The sequence below is a fragment of the Chelonia mydas genome, chromosome 14 (genome assembly GCF_015237465.2).
Source record: "Chelonia mydas isolate rCheMyd1 chromosome 14, rCheMyd1.pri.v2, whole genome shotgun sequence".
NCBI classification, from domain to species: domain Eukaryota; kingdom Metazoa; phylum Chordata; order Testudines; family Cheloniidae; genus Chelonia; species Chelonia mydas.
Window position 1 is genome coordinate 38,092,887 of NC_051254.2, and position 17,530 is coordinate 38,110,416.

The 17,530-nt window shown below is 50.7% G+C and overlaps 1 protein-coding gene across 1 annotated transcript in view; it reads right to left on the reverse strand.

Moving 5' to 3' along the window:
- The window catches only part of LOC102942663 (tripartite motif-containing protein 10), a 66,913-nt gene that overhangs the window by 1,345 nt on the left and 48,038 nt on the right, over window positions 1–17,530 (reverse strand). The window contains 7 exon segments of the mRNA XM_043528192.1: window positions 2–262; window positions 1,625–1,669; window positions 3,966–4,081; window positions 4,824–4,846; window positions 4,980–5,210; window positions 5,865–5,960; window positions 9,968–10,426. Coding sequence (XP_043384127.1) covers window positions 2–262; window positions 1,625–1,669; window positions 3,966–4,081; window positions 4,824–4,846; window positions 4,980–5,210; window positions 5,865–5,960; window positions 9,968–10,384 — 1,189 coding nt within the window. The 5' untranslated portion in view covers window positions 10,385–10,426.

Here is a 17,530-nt window from a genome sequence, read left to right on the forward strand (position 1 = left end):
TCAGGGCTGAGGCTGATCCCCCCCTTCCTCCCCACAGACTCTCTGGCCACCCCCACAGCCCAGTATCGCCCACCCCCCACCTCCACCTCCCAGCAATGTCTCCCCGCGGTGAATCCCTCACAGCCCAGCACACAGAGCGCAGCGTCAAATCTCTCAGGGGTGTCGGGCAGTCGCTGCCGCGTGTCTCCCCATCTCACACTTTTCCCACCCTCAGACAGGACGAGTTCGGGATGAGCCGTGTCTGGATCCAGAGTCACATTCGCTGGGGAGAGAGAATCAGAGCGTCAGGGGCAGAGCTCGGCCCTGGGGGAGGCTGGGGCCATTTCTCACTCTCCCCAGCAGCCCTGTTCTGGCTGGGACAGGCCTGGATCGCAGGGAGCTGCCTCTGTCCTGGGCACCTGAGACTGAGCAGGGATGTCACTGCACTTCCTCAGTCTCTGTAAGGAGACCCACTTCATTAATTTCCCATTCGCTTGCATAAGCGTCAGCTCCCCGCTACCCCTGTTGATTCTGCTCCATTCCCAGCACGAGAGACACACCAAGAAAGGTTGTAGTGGGGAGGGAGCAGAGGAAGCAGGTACAGTTTTGAAGGCCAGAGGAAATCTCCCTCCTCTAATGCAGTCTCCACTCCCAGGGCTGGGAACAGAGAGGAAGATGCAGCATTGGGGAAGAGCTGGTTAACACCAGAGAGCAGGAGGTGGCATTGGGTGAGGTAGCCCCATCCCCAGCCCAGAAAGAAGGGAGGAGCTGGCAGCATCAGAGGGAAAGGATCGCCTCAATCCAGGAAGCAGCTCCAATGGGAGAGCCCAGCCCTGCCCGGAGGAAAGACGGGATGTTGGAGAAGAGCAATGGGGAGACCCCCTGCACCGGGGTAAAGTAGAGGGATGTGTCAGTCCTCAGGGCAGAGAGCTGTGTTTGGGTACTGGTCAGGGAGAGTGTTTCTGTTCATTAGCATGGGCATGAACTCAGCACTAAGGTTGGTGTCAGGATTATTTGTGTGATGTCAGCTTGGGATCTCCCCAGGTGTTCCGGCACCTTGGCAGAAGTTGGGGAGGGGGGTACTAGGTCGCACCACCTGTGGCCCTGCCCTCTCCCTGGCCCTGCCCCACTCTTCATCTTCCCACCGAGGCCCTGCCCCTGGCCAGGCTGGGAGCCTTGGCCACTATGGAGAGCCCCGACCCTCCACCTTCCCATGTCCACTCTCCGGCGTGCACCACCCAGGGCAGGTGGAGGGTCCGGGGGGAAGAGGAGCAGGGGTGGGGCCACTGAGAGGGACAAGCACCAGGAAGAAGCTGCACTACACAGGGCGGAGTTGATCAGCCGCCCCTCCATGAAACACAGCCAATGCTGCGACGCTCCACGCCTGCCCAAGGCTTGCAGTTTTGGGGGCCAACATGGCCCCCTGCCCCCAAACTATGCCCATGTTAAAAAGAGGGTGAGCTTGGCCCCCTGGCCCCCCATGTTCCAGTGCCCCTGGATCTCCTCACTGTGAACAGGTTATTTTTGGGGCTGTGTGCGCCACAGCAACTGGTGATTTGGTTGGTAACTTTCGTTACAATCTCATGAAGATGTTTTGACTGGAATTTTCTCCTAATTTAAAGACAATCTCCAGCTGCAAACTCACCCTGTCTGTGTACTCCTAGGGATTCCAGTGCAGACGGCAGAGTGTCTGGCGGGGGAAAGGAGAAAAGAGACGAGATTTCAGACTTTCATATTTATAACAGCATCCCTACTCTGAACGCATAGAACTGAGTTTTCATCATGACAGAGAAACAGATTGAGAGGCCCAGAGACACACTCAGGCATTTCATAGAAACTAACTGAAATCTTCTATTTCCTCTCTCATTCAGCCATCTCCCAGCAATGGAACCAACATCCTTTCAGCCTCACAACCATCCCAGGACACACAATCTGTCAGAGAGATTTACTTTTCCCCGCCTCATCCCCTCCCACCCTTCAAACTCCGGTTGGTTTCTCTCATTCACTCACGGCCTTTTGTCATATCCTAGACCCAGATCATACAAGGACTTTGGCAGAAAAGTAACTTTACCCACTTTGGTCCCTTTGGCCAGGGGTCAGGCAGCATCATGTTGTGTGACGGACACTTAACAAAATTACCAGAGTTAGTGGCAGACATTGGCGGGGGGTTATGTCATTCAGTCATCATTCAACCCGAAAAATAACGCACAATTTTCCACACTGAAAAAACCATAACTTAGCTCGTTAATAAATAATAAACATTAGTAATAGTAATAAATTCAACTCAGGTGAGTGTTTTTGAATGTCCCTCACTGCCGCAGTCAATATTTTTTTTGTGGAATGGGGGCATAGAAATAAATATTTCTCCTAAAACCATATTTCAGTGCATTGTTGTCACTAGTCTTTTATTTTTCTTGTTTAAATAATATGTCTGACAGGAGGATGAGTGTCTGTGTGTCTGTGTGTGTCCCACCTCTACACCACTTACCCCATGTCTCTCCCCTGTCTGTGTCCCTTACATGGGAGATCCCCCATCCTGTCACAGGATGTGGGAAGCAGAGGAGGGGGGTTTCTCAGTGGAGCAGGGTTTCCCATCACCACACTGTGACCAGGGCACCCCTCTCCGGGCAGGGGTGATCCCAGGGTCGATGGGAACCTCCTCTGTCTCCTGACCAGGACAAAGGGACAAGCTCTGGCTGTGGGCGTGGGTCTGTTGTGAGCAGGGGCGAGGGTGGAACAAATTCTTCGGCTGGGGGACTCACCTCTGGTGGCTCCCAGAAGTGGCTTCCCACTGTCCCTCATCCCTGCTGCTCCTGGGAAGCTAGGCTGAGGGGATCTGTGCAGCTGGGGGAGGGGTACCAATGAGGGGCTAGTGCTGTCTGTGGGGAGCTGTGCAATATGGAGGTGGCACTGAAGAGCTGGAGCTAGGCTGAGGGGGGCTGTGCAGTGGGGTGAGGCACTGAAGGGCTGGAGCTAGACTGAGGGGGCCTGTGCATCCAGCCACAGAGAAGTTAGCAAAGTCCAATACCCTCTGTGTGGAGACAACGGTGAAAGTGGCGTGTGCAGAATCAATCAGAGAAGAGAACAATAACATGAAAATAGCTTGAACAAAAGAAGCCCTGCGAATGATGTGTTCATGCATGTGTACTGTGTGTCCTATATAAGGTACTTAATATTCATACCACTCAAAAGTGATTGGAGAAGAACTAGTAAATATGCAATTTGGAGGTGTCTAATATTGCGGACATTATAAGGGGTAATTAGAGCTTCCTAGGAGAAATCCCCCGTGACCCACCTATACCCCAGGAGAAGGGAACTGACCAGCACTTCTTTCTATTTGCGATGGCTAGTAGCAAATATCCCAATGGCTGGTGATGGGGCACGAGTTGGGGAGGGCTCTGAATTAGAGAGAAATCTTTCCCAAGTGTCTGGCTGTTGGGTCTTGCTGAAATGCTCAGTGTCCAACTGACCACCATATTTGGGATAGGGAAGGAATTTTCCACCAAATCAAATTGCCAGAGACTCTGGGGTTGATTTTTGCCTTCCTCTGCCATATGGAGCACGTATCATTTACCGATGTTAAACTAGAAGAAAGGTGGATTCTCTGTAACTTGAAGTCTTTAAATCATTATATGAGGGCTTCAGGAATTCAGCCAGAGTTTACGGGTAAATTGCAGGAGTGGGTGGGGAGGTTCTGTGGCCTGCAATGTGCAAGAGGTCAGAGTAGATGGATCATGATGGTCCCTTCTGACCTTAAAGTCGATGAGTCATTTCTTACTTTGTAACTGTCATTGAAAAGCGTGTTTCTGGTGCAAAGAAAGGTTTGAATTAATCAACCTGAGTGTCTTGGACCCAAATGTCTGGCCTTCTCACCCAACAATTAAATGGAAACATCATCTAAGTGTGAACCAATTGACCAGCACCATTCTCTTCCCACAGTCTCAGAGGCTCTTCCCAATTTCCACTCCTAGATCCCTTCTGGGTACCTTTGAACTTCCTCAGAGTCTCCATTAGCACAATAGTTTTCTGGGAGAAATCGCTGACTTGCTCTTCCAGTTCAGGAGAAATCTCCTCTGGCTGCTGGAACTTCCCCTTCTCACACCTGGAGAGAAACAATTTCACGTGATTATATTTCATTGTGTGACTCATGATAAGTTCTGGCTAGTGAGTCGCTGCTCTAATGGGCCTGGAGTTCGAATTTCTCGACTTCTCCCAGCCTCAGAGCAGGTGCAACACAGCCCATGGCCGTACAACCTCCCCTTCTAAGGACTCCTTAATATTCTTCAACTCTGGTCTGGTGAGATCAGCTCTGGGGACAAAAGGGGAATTGAGTCTCCATGGCCAATTCACTCCTTGGCCTCCACGCTCTGAGGGACAGGAGATTCCTATGTAAAGTGCTGTAGAAATCTGTCCACTAGGAACGAAATTGAGACACCAACTCCCCCCTCCCCAGCTCATTCCACAAAGGTCTCCAAACAGTCCTCAGGCTGGGAAAAACTCAGGTGGGAAAGACTCTTAACCACTGCTGCCTTGGGCTGAATGGTAAGCAGGGCCCCAGTAGTGACAGGCCCATATTCCATCCCCACAATCCTGAGGCAGCCACTCCCCCAGGGATGTGACATCTCGTGGAAACACTTGAGGTCAGTCTTTCCCACTGAATGGACAATTCCAGAGTCTTCTGTACCAGGGTGAGAACCTCAGGATGAAGTGGATCAGAGAGATTGGTATCTGACTTTTGATCTTCCCCACACATTTTTCAGTAGAGCCCTGGGGAGATGTGGTGCTAATATCACCACCAAGGTCTTTCCCAGATTTGTGAGGGGAAGCAAGAGAGAGTCATTTACCTACTTAAGGGGCTTCTGACATCCTAGAGGAGAGAGAGAGAGAAAAGAATCTCAGTCCCATCTGACACATACAGGGGATCTCAGGGAAGGGATTTAGCAAATATGGGGAAGGGAGGCCCTGCCCTGGCCAGTATACTCCAGTGCTAATAGCCTCACCTGGAGGAATTCACTTGCTGGCTTCTGACACTTCCCTTCCATCTCACTGATCAGCTCACTGAGACGGGAAATCTCCTCTGAGAGTTTGGTGATATTTTCATTGTGTATCTTCACAATCTCCTCGTCCAGCTTTTCCAGCTGGGCCAGCAGGAGTCGCTCTTGTTCCTCCAGGAACTGCCGCAGCTGCTGAAATTCAGACACAATCTTCTGCCTCTCGGTTTCTGTCTGTTTCTAGAAGAAATAAGGAAAGGGCTGGTCAGGGACATGGATGGAGCCTGGGGTCCTTTCATGTAGAGCTGAGTGTGCAGTAGAAGTGGAATGGGTCTTGGGGAAAGAAGTGGAATGAGAGCAGGGACGGGGGCAGAGTGGGGGGTCGAGCCCCCACCAGCTGGAGGCGAAGTCTGCGCCTATGCCTGTGTATACTAGGCTGAGGACTCTCACACCTTCCGCTTTGGCCCCTGCATCCCTCTGAAAGGGAGGTTTCCATGTCTGTCATGGTCAGCGTATTCTGCTATTGATGGTCTCTGTGAATTCAAACCCAGAGTAGCAGGAGGCAGGACTCAGCACTGCACTGACAGAGATGGCACGGAAGAAAAAGGAACAAACACGTTAATAATGAACAAAATGACCAGACACCGTGGACAGCACCTCACGGGGACATTCAGTTCGCTTGGGGAGGATTTCTGGGAGAGCCACAAGGCCTAGACATTAACTCATCAGCTGAAATGGAAGCTTAGGGCTTTTCTACACATGGATCTAACCCAGCAATCCACAATCACGGAGAAACACACACAAGTCCATGTTCCCGAAGGCCACACAGTAATCTGCCTCCAAATGGACCTCCCACGCCCAGTCCCTGTCAATTAATAACAACAGGCACCTTACCTGATACTCCCGCCTTTTCCCCTCTCTAGTCATTTTAAATCCCAGAAGCTTTTCTCTCTCTTCCCTCAGAGTCTTCAAATGGGCCTGGATTTTTTCCTGAAGAACAATAAAGGATTTGAGAGGTTTCATTTAGATGGTTGAGAGGGGTGTGGAGCTGGGTGTTTTTCCACCCAAAACCCAAGATTATTGTTGGTGAATTGCTTTGCGACATCAGGACCACCAAGGAGATGAAACCTTATTAATGCAGACTTGGAGTGTGTCATATTCTGACTTCTTACCAATTCAGGTTCAGGTATTTTAATAATTAGAGAGAGATCTCAATTATAACCAAGCTTTATTGGTATCTATGAATTCATTAGTGGTACAGCGCGTAACGGGACACTGGAGTCACATGGGGATGACTCAATAAATCTGGGTTTGAGATGGTTTAATAAACAAAATGATACAAATCCCAGAAGCCACCAGGTCCCTGGAGGTGGCTTTGTCCAGTGAAAAAGAGACAGGAGGAAACTGAGGATGCAGGAGGACACCTGTGAGGGTGGGGGCAGGAGTGGGGGGTGGTACTTTGATGCAGAAGGATGCAGGTGGGGGTGTGCTGACAAAGGCGGGGGTGGGCCCAAGCAGGCCGAGTGATACAGTTGGGGGTGGGCCCATGCAGGCAGGCATGGGAATGTGCTATGTTCGGGGAAAGCCTCAATGGCCACCCTAATTAAACAGGCTGATTTGTATAAAGAACGATTGGGGTTTGCCCCAGTGCTGTCCTAAACCCTTTCCGTGGCAATGCCCCTTGGCAGATCCCCCACTGTCCCATTCCCTCATAAAGATCCCAGAAGCAGTGGATTCTGGGAGATTTCAAAAGGCTGCCTGGTGGGACTTATGGAACCACTTTGGCTGGTGCTTGCCCACGTACACAACAGAACAGGTCAGACTGGCACCGGTCAGCTCCAGCCTGGGTTTAGTTTTGTTACAATTCCAGTGTAATCCCAGGGGTATTTGACATGGACCTGAGCTGTCTGGAGCCCTTCTGTGTGAGGATTCAAGGTGCTTGGAGTTTAGCCCCATGATCTCCTCTAGTTCAGGCCGGCAGCTTCCGAGTTTAGCCCCTAATGGAGCAATCCAGGAGTTTAGAATCCCAGTGGGAAGCCTCGTCTCCCTGCTGGACCTGGGACCTTTACCAAGGAGTCTTTTCTTCCTCATGGCTGCACTTCATCCCTAATCAGTGCTGCTGGGGGTGGGGGGCAGCGTAGCCGAGTGGATAGGACACTGCACTTCTACTTGGAAAAGCGAGGGTTATACCCAGCTCTGCCACTGACCTACTGAGTGACCTTGGACAAGTCACTTCCCCTCACTGTGCCTGAGTTTCCCTTCCCACACTTTGTCTTGTCCAGTTAGACTGTAAATGATTTTGTGCAGGGACAGAGGTCAGATCTCATTTGGGGTCTGTAGGGTCTTCTGGGATTCAAATAACAATATTAAACACTGTGATACAATCAGTAATAACAGTCACAGCTTGTAACTCCCCCTTTTGAAGTCTGAAAGCAACACTCTCACAGGCTATCCTGTCCTGCGGCTCTTGTGAATCAAGCACCATCTAGAATCAAACCTCACTGATCATTTAACAGCTTCTGGTCTGTAGAAAGGTCCCATAGTCACTGGTGGGACCTGGGGTTGAAAAGGATTTAGCTGCTCAGAGAAAACTTTCCTACATCAGACAAATTGAAAATCTTCCTCTGTTGCTTTTCTTGCCAGGCTGGACTATCGTTTATGTGTAAATCCGCTTTCATGCAATGAAGGCTACACACAGCTGAATGATGCAGTTACACCTGTGTCAGGCAGGGCCGCCAACAGGGGAAGCAGAAGGGGCAGCTGTCCCGGGGCCCCGGGATTTAAAAGGGCCCGGGGCTCCTGGCAGCTGCCGCTGCTACCACAGGAACAGCGGTGGCCGGAGCCACAGCCATCGGCGCCGACTCCGTGGGTGCTCCGGGGCTGGAGCACCCACGGAGAAAAATTGGTGAGTGCTCTGCACCCACCGGCAGCTCCCTGCCCCGCCCCCCTGCTCCAGCTCACCTCCGCCTCCTCCCCTGAGCGCCCCGCGTCCCCACTTCTCCCCCTTCTCTCCCAGCGCTTGCTGCTGCCGCGAAACAGCTGTTTCATGTGGCAAGCGCTGGGAGGGAGTGGGGAGAAGGGGGAATGCGGCGCGCTTGAGGAAGAGGCCGGAATGGGGGCGGGGAAGGGGCAGGGCAGGGGTGGAGTCGGGGCGGGGCCGGGGGGGGCACGAGCACCCACTGGCGCGAGGGAAAGTTGCCACCTATGGCCCCAGAACCTTTAAATCGCCGCTGGAGCCCCAGGTGGCGCGGCCTGGGCAGTGCTGAAGGGCTGCCTGGGGTAGGCTAGCACCAGACCCGCCCCTTCTCCCTGAGGCTCTGCCCCTTCCTGAGGCCCAGAGCTGCCCCCCCAATCTCCCCCCAGCCTTGCCCAGAGGCCTGGCAAGTCTGTCAGCAGCCCTGGTGTCAGGCAACTTGTGATGCCGTTAACATGTAATTAAAACCCAAAGCTCTGACCCATTAGACTGAACGGCAACTCTGTATCTTGTCCCACCGGACAGCTTCCTGGATGGGAACCACCGTGTGAGCTCGGTGAGCCCAGGACAGACGAGAAACCAGACACATTGAAGTTAGATCCTCTTCACATAAAACAATTTCAGAGCCTCTTCCCTCCTGCCCCCTGTGCAGCCTCTACACTCAGCTGTTCCTATGGGGGAAGGCCCCCAGCCCCTGAGCAACCCCAACCTCCCACCCACCCGCTGAGTGGGCAGCACGCGGCCCCAGCCTACCTGGCCCTGGAGCACAGGGATGGCGCGCGGCCCCAGCCTCCCCAGCCTGAAGCCCAGGCAGCCCCAGAAGACTGAGGGTCCAGGAGCCGCGGCGGAAGCAGGGGGGTGCCTGGGGGCGCAGTGGGGGCGGGGCTACACCTGGCAGGTTGGGAAGGCATTGCCTTGCCCTGCCTCTGATCCCCGCCGCCCTGGCTGTCAGGGGTGTGGTGAGCGCAGCTCGTGCCTTCCATGCCTGGCCTGGCAGCAGCACTGACACATCCTGCTTCAGCCCTGTGTGTGAGGAACGTGCCTCCCATGGAGCTCTAGTGCCTACGGGCCTGGCTCCACTGGCAGATGTAGAGCGCTGGGAGTTAAATCAGCCCTCGGGGAGCGCAGGAGGGAAAGCGCTGCCGAGTGTCCACACTGACAGCTACAAGCGCACTGGTGTGGCCACATTAGCAGCTCTTACAACGCCACAGAGAGCAGTGCATTGTGGGAGGTATATCCCAGCATGCAAGGGGCTGCAACGTGCTTTTCAAATGGGGTGGCGGGGGTTGGGATGGAGTGTGACAGGGAGTGTGTTGTGTGTATGTGGGGAGAGAGAGGGGGGGTTTTGGGGGGCTGAGAGCGTGTCAGCAGGCTGTCTTGTCAGTTCAGACAGCAGCAGACACCCCCCCCCCCGCCTCTCTCTCTCACACAGGCATAGAGAGCAGCTTTCCACACTACTGGCTGCTTTGTCTTGGAGCAGAGAAGCAGCCGGTTGTCAGACACGGAGCTTTGAAAGGGGATATCCGCATTCCTACAGCCCAGTGAGTTCAAAACAGTGACAAGAGTGGCCACTTGACTTAAAGGGATTATGGGACCTTTCCGGAGGCCGATGGCAGCGCAGTGATGCAACACCTCGTTCACACTGACACCCGGGCGTTTCAGCCGGGGCGCAGCAAGTGTTATGCTTCTCGCGGAGGTGGATTACCAGGAGCGCTCAGAGTCCAGGCGCTTGACGTGCCTTGCCAGTGTGAATGGGTCGTGAGTTAGGGTGCCTGTGGCTGCTTTAATGTGCTCTAACTTGCAAGTGTAGCCAGGCCCCATGTCTCCCTAATAACAGGCTTTGCGCCTGCCATCAGTGGCCAAGGCTCCCTGCACCTGCCCAGAGGAAGGAGACTGAGGGGGGTGGGGAGATTTAGGTGGTTCCAGAGATCAGGGAGAAAATCTGGGAAATTGGGAGATTCTGTGGCTCTGAGAGACTGAGTCTGAAAAAGAAAGAATTTCCCAGATCCACAGTGTTTCCTACCTTGTATTTCTGGGCAGCCTCCTCCACGAGAAGCACCGTGTGAGATCTGTGCTCTGAGGATCTCTCACAAACCACACACACGGCTTCCCAGTCCTCATCACAGAACAGATCCAGGGCTTTGCCGTGTCTCTCACACAGATTCTCTTTTCCTGGTTTGAAATCCAGGTCTTTGATTTTTTCTGCTATATTTGCTAGCTGATAGTTTTTTCGGAGAGTCCCTTTCGGGATTCGGGCTCTGCAACTGGGGCAGCAAAAGGAGCCAGAGCCCAGCTCTGCCCATTTCTCGCAGTGCTGAGTGATGCAGACCTGGCAGAAGTTGTGCCCGCACTTTATGGTGACTGCGTCCCTAAGATATTCCAGGCAGATGGGACAGTTGGTTTCCTCTTGGATTTCCCATACAGGAGCCCCTGAGGCCATGGCTGCTGGGATCTCTAGGCTTCTGTTCTCTCTGCTTCTGCTCTGGATCATAAATTGTTTTGTTGATAGTGGAAATATACAAATAAATAAAGAAAATGTTAGTTTTTATCCATTTGTTTCATGAAAGACATTCTTTTGAGTTGATTCATTTAAAAAATAGAATTGTAAAAATGAAACAAAAATAATGTTGTTCAAAAGTAGTGATGAAAAATAATTTCCCTGGGTTAACCATGCCCAAAGATTTGCTCATGAAAATGAGGCTTTTCACACGGCAGAGAACAATCTGTCTCACAATATGTTACACTGCCTCTCTCGCAGGCATGTCACCAAACCTTCCCTAAACACAGGACCAGAAATCACCCCTGCTACCCTCTCTTCCATAGCTCTGTGGCCACAAAAAATACAGGGCAATGTGAACTTGCCACCAGGATAACAATGTTACCCTGGCTACACACAATCAGTTGGTACCAAAGTCCCTGTTTAAGATGCTTAAGTCTCAGTTTCAAAAGCACTTCAGTGCAGAAAATTCCTAATGAATCCTATAGGTGCCTAAACTCACTCAGAGCAGTGGTGCCAGATCCGGGAGGGTCCAGGGGGCTCATGGTCTCTGCACTTTTTAATATGGGCACAGTAGCCTTGGGAAGGCAGGAAGCAACAGAGGCAGGGGCTGCGATTCAGAGTGGAGGAGCTGATCATGCCCTGCCCACTGTTCCTCCTCTTCCCCCTGAGGTCCCGTCCCCTGGCCAGGCTGAAAGCCAGAGCCGGGCTGTACTAAGAGGGAGCCTGGGCTGCTGTGGGGAGCCCCATGTCCTCCATCTGCCCAGCGGCTCTGCTGAAGTGGAGCCCTGAGAGGTGGAGTGTGGGTGGGGCCATGCCTGGCCATTTGGGGAAACTCAGCCTCCCCCAAGCCTCCCCTACCCACCGCCAGTGGGTGGGGCCCAGTTTGGTAGCATCCTCGGAGTATGCCTAAAGGATCAGGCCTTGCAGGCAAGTTCACACAAAACACCTGGGGGCAGTGGGGAGCTAAGAAGAGAGGGAGAGAGGAGGAGCTCCCGCATAACTTTTATCCCAGAACTTAGGGCATGCCCCTGAGATGTGGGACCCCTCTGCTTCACGTCCCCCCAACTTCAAAGTGCTGCCTACACAGCTGTTTTAGAGCACTAATGCAAGCTCCAGTTTGTTGTCCCAGGCTGGGAGGCTCAGCGCCATGGACTGTGTAGACGAACCCCAGGGGCCTCTCTCGCCTCATTCTTTGTATTAAAGATTGATTACAGTATGGTTCTAAACTTTAATATACAATCTTTGAGCCTTAAAATTCCACCTGTACACTCAAGTGAATTCCACTGAATATCATTAAATCCCTGAATCCTTCTAAAATAGACATTGCCTTCCTGCATAACAGGTGGGCCCAGGTCACCAGCTGGCTTCACTCAGCATAGCACCATGAAAGTTAATGTAGCTACTAGAGATGGATGGAGAAAAACAATTCAATTTTGCAACAACTTTGAAGGTTTCTGAATTTGGTTTTGGTCCACATTGGAATGAAAACAGAACCCTTTTGTGAAACTGAATTATGTTAAAATGGGTTGTTGTTTTTCTCTCTCTGTAAGCGATTGGAGAGTCCACCTTGAACCTCAGAAATGTTACCATTGAAAACTTCATCATAATTTATGTTCCTGATAAATGTTTTGGCTTTCGCAAAAGGAAATTTTTCAGTGAAAAGATGTTCAGTTGAAAATGTTTCAACCAACTCTAACAGTTACACTGATTTCTATCAGTGGAGGGACTTGGAGCCTAGAGTTTTAAGGGATCCAGTGTGACATTCTACCTTTTTCTAATTCCTGAAAGTGTCAAAACACTGATACAGAGGCAGCGCAGTACTTACAGCCCATTTTTGCAGAACCAATACATTGAATTGGTTTCTACAAGCATCCACATTTTTGGTTCCAAACCACACTTAACCTTATAAACTTTTGAGTTCCCCCCTCACTGTGATCTCAAATGTACCTCAGAGTTCATTCTCACGCTGTCCTGACCTTCACATGTTATAATGTCATTATGTTATATCAAATATGCCAGAACTTAAGTAGAGCAGCACATCTTCAAATGTTGTAAAATCATTTAACAACGGAAGATCAGCCTTTCGAGCAATGTTGGATTATTTGCAGAAGTGCTAACGACGAATTTCCCATAGGAATGATGGTTCTTTTAAGTGGAATCCTGCTCTCCCTGTGTGCACTGAATTACCACAGATGACACTGGGAAATCTATGTATGAAGGGAAGCAGAGAACCAGAATTTAACAAGGTGAAGAATTTTGCCCATAAGTGTCTTTTTCTTTGATTTTTTTTCTTAGAAAAGAGCATTCAGAATTTGTTCCAAAGCCCATTGAAGTCAACAAAAAGACACCTGTTGATTTCAATGGACTTTGAATAAGTCCCTAAATAAAAAGGTGAACTGTTTCTTTAAGATATGGCTTTTATTTTGGCATCAGTTTATCTAGGAGGACTATAATCTTACTGCAAAGCTAGGAACTGTTGATAGAGTAGATAAGATGATGCTTTCCTTCAGTTTTGCATGAAGTGTTGTTAAACACCGTGGTAGGCGTTGCTTGGGCTACGCACAATTTTGTGATAAGACCAGTATTTTTAGTCTGGTAATTTCCTTTTGCCCTCCTTCAGTCCTATTCCTTCTGGTTTGTGCATGCATAAGCATGAAAGTTACGAATCATTAGAAGGCAATGGCATTGCAAAATCCCAAGAAAAATACTACTGTTAATGAGAATTGTGCATGTAACCCCCTGCTTACTTCAATGACAATTCTGTACTATGACACTGTCAAATATAAAAAATAAATGAACCAGATAGCTGAATAATAAGTAAGTTCACCAGAAACACACATTTTTGAATCTTAAGGACACAATGGGTCAAAACCTCAGCAGGAGTAAATCAGCATATTTCCATTGACTTCAGTGCAGCAGCTACATTGATTCACACCAGTTGAGGATCTAGCCCAATATGACTTAACCTGTGAGGTATGCAAAGATTCAGGGCAGAAAGCTGAAGCCCCACTGCATGGGACAATGTGGCTTCATGAGGGTCCCTGTGGCATGGGGCCCCAGGCATTTGCCCTACTTGCTACCCGCTAACACTGACTCTAGCTTTTATACGCAGAAAACCAGTTATTGTGGCACAAGTGAGCCATGGAGTTTTTACAGCATGTCGTGGGGGTGGCTCAGAAAGAAAAAGGTTGAGAACCTCTGATCTAGACCATCCCTGGCAGGTATTTATCTAACCTGCTCTTAAAAATCTCCAGGGAAGGAGATTCCACAACCTCCCTTGGCAATTGATTCCAGTGCTTAACCACCCTGACAGTTAGGAAGTTTTTTCTGATGTTCAACCTTAACCCCCCTTGCTGCAATTTAAGCCCATTGCTTCTTGTCCTATCCTCAGAGGTTAATGAGAACAATTTACCTTCCTCCTCCTTGTAACAACCTTTTAGGTACTAATTCATCAAGCTGTAAAACAACCCACAATGTATTTGACGGTAAATCACTTTGAATGTAGAGGTATTGTAAAGTTTCCGTAAAGAGAGAAACAAATGATCATAGAGTATCAGGGTTGGAAGGGACCTCAGGGGGGCATCTAGTCTAATCCCCTGCTCAAAGCAGGACAAATCCCCAATTTTTGCCTCAGGTCCCTAAAGGCCCCCTCAAGGATTGAACTCACAACCCTGGGTTTAGCAGGCCAATGCTAGAACCATTGAGCTATCCCTCCTCCCTCCCATAAAGAGAGAAACAAATTCTCACAGAATTATTTACTCCTTGTGTTTTGAATAATCTGTCCAAGCAGTAAGGAGCGTGCATTAGACGTTAGAAATAGTCCTTCTGGAGAAAAATTAACCCACCTGGTTGGGTCTTCTGAGCAGTCAGGTGTGGTCAGACTTCGCTCCTCTGGCTGGCTCCTCTGGCTCCTGTCGGTCACGGATGTGGCTCAGCTCATTCTGGCAATTGCAGAGCTGCAGTTTTGTTTTGGGGCTTCTCCGCGGAAGGTTGTGAAGCCAAAATGGGGTTTGTACCGATTGATAAACTTGCGCTCGGCTCGCAGCCTTCGCCCGGGGAAAGTGAAAGTAACACTGGAAATTGCCTCAGTTCAACCCCTGTCCCGGGGGGAGGGAAAGACACAGCCCCAGTCCAGCGGGACCGCCAGTGTGGGGGAAACCGGAACTTTATGGTAGTGGATAGTGTTTTCCGATAATGTCACGGCAAACCTGGTGGCTGAACTTTGTGACTTTGTCCTCACCCATAACTATTTCACATTTGGGGACAATGTATACCTTCAAGTCAGCGGCACTGCTATGGGTACCTGCATGGCCCCACAGTATGCCAACATTTTTATGGCTGACTTAGAACAACGCTTCCTTAGCTCTCGTCCCCTAACGCCCCTACTCTACTTGAGCTATATTGATGACATCTTCATCATCTGGACCCATGGAAAAGAAGCCCTTGAGGAATTCCACCATGATTTCAACAATTTCCATCCCATCATCAACCTCAGCCTGGACCAGTCCACACAAGAGATCCACTTCCTGGACACTATGGTGCTAATAAGCGATGGTCACATAAACACCACCCTATACCAGAAACCTACTGACCGCTATTCCTACCTGCATGCCTCCAGCTTTCACCCAGATCACACCACACGGTCCACTGTCTACAGCCAAGCTCTACGATACAACCGCATTTGCTCCAACCCCTCAGACAGAGACAAACATCTACAAGATCTCTATCAAGCATTCTTAAAACTACAATACCCACCTGCGGAAGTGAAGAAACAGACTGACAGAGCCAGAAGAGTACCCAGAAGTCACCTACTACAGGACAGGCCCAACAAAGAAAATAACAGAACGCCACGAGCCGTCACCTTCAGCCCCCAACTAAAACCTCTCCAACGCATTATCAAGGATCTACAACCTATCCTGAAGGACGCCCCATCACTCTCACAAATCTTGGGAGACAGGCCAGTCCTTGTCTACAGACAGCCCCCCAACCTGAAGCAAATACTCACCAAAAAGAAAAGGAGTACTTGTGGCACCTTAGAGACTAACCAATTTATTTGAGCATAAGCTTTCATGAGCTACAGCTCACTTCATCGGATGCATACTGTGGAAAGTATAGAAGATCTTTTTATACACACAAAGCATGAAAAAATGGGTGTTTACCACTACAAAAGGTTTTCTCTCCCCCCACCCCACTCTCCTGCTGGTAATAGCTAAGTTGTAGTATAGACCAGGCCTCAGGAAGAATAAGGGTATGTCTCCCGCCGCCCCCTCCCACACTCTGAACCCTGCATTTTTGGCTGCACCCCGGAGCCTAGGAGGTCCCACAAAATCTAATAGCCCCTGGCCCCCAAAAGAGTTAATCCAGATCTGGGCGGGTGGCGGGTGGCGGTGGGTGGGGATGGGTAGGATTGTTACTTTCCCTTCTGTCTATGGAGATTTACAAAGTTTAAAACTACAGTCTTCCTTCCAGCTCTTTGATGGCACTTTGAATCGGCTGGGCTTTAACCTTCAGACTGCACTTTCAGACAGCTTTGAATATTTACCATAAAATCTCCCTTCAGCTCAAGGGTTGCTCCTGATTAATGAATTGCTGTGCTGACGTTTTTACGCCTTATCACTAGCACGCTCCCGCTGCCTCTCACCTTGACCCAGGGAGCCCCTGTTGCCCGGCTGGTCCCAGGCGGGTGGTGAGATGTGCAGCAAGACGCAGCCAAGCCAAGGCTCCTCTGCACACAGATTGTCACTGAAATCACTCAGTGGGGTTTAGTTCCCGCCCATTGTTTCGGTGCAAGTCTGCTTGTGGCTGTGGACACGCGCCTCATTGTGAATTCAGAATGTCCTAGTTCAATTGAGGGCTCGTCTACACAGCACCTGGGAGGTGTGATTCCCAGCTCGGGTACGAGTACACAGGCTGACACTGCTGGAGCGAACACACTGCCAAGAGCAGTGAGGCCGCAGACACATACTGTGCAGACAGACCCTGAGTTTAAACTTTTGTGTCCTTGTTTGTTTGTTTCCTTCTCCCCCTTTTCCTTTCATTCCCTTTCTGCTCCATTATCACCTGCTGCTCCCCATTCCTTGCCGATGGAATTCCTGCTTCCTTCTTTCCTTATCTTTCTCCAGCTCCTCCTCCTGGCCTCTCCTTTCTCCTTTGCACCTGTGCAGCTGATATGGGACCTCCCATTTTCAGCAAAACCATTTCGGATACAGAGAGAACAGAATCGGAGAGATCCCAGCATCCCTGGCTTCAGCGACTCCTATACGGGAAATCCAAGAGGAAACCAAATACTCAATGTGCCTGGACTATCTGACAGACCTAGCGACCATCCCTCAGTCCTGGGAGACATGGGCAGATACGGCCTATGACCCTTTGTGCTGCCCCAGCTGCAGAGCCCGAATCCAGAAAGGGGCCCTCCGGAATAACGATCAGCTAGGAGCTCTAGTGAAAAAAATCTGACAACTGGATTTCAAACCAGGAAAAGAGAAGCTGTGTGAGAGACACGGCAAAGCCCTGGATCTGTTCTGTGGAGAGGACGGGGAAGCCGTGTGTGTGGTTTGTGAGAGATCCCCAAAGCACAGATCTCACCCGGTGCTTCTCCTGGACGAGGCTGCCCAGAAATACAAGGCAGGAAACACTCTGGATCCGGGTTAATTCAGTCCTTCCCTCTTCAGACTCAGTCTCTCAGAGCCACAGAATCTCCCAGTTTCCCAGATTTTCTCCCCTGATCTCTGGCTCCACCTCAATCTCTGCCCTGAAGGCTCCTTCCTCTGGGCAGGTGCAGGGAGCCCTGGCCACTGGTGGTGCCCCAGCCTCTCAACCCAGCACTGTTCATTAGGGAGACGTGGGCACTAGAGCTCCATGGGAGGCACGTTCCTCACACACAGGACTGAAGCAAGATGTTTCCGTGTTGCTGCCAGGCCAGGAATGGAAGGAACGAGCTGCCCCCACCGCACCCCTGACAGCCCAGGCACTGCCAGCAGGGCATCCACATCAATCATGAACAAAGCAGCCCTCACTCTGCTGCATGGAACTCCTGGGCACCAGAAGAGAGCGCGGACAAGGGGTCACGGACCTCCCACTTTTCGT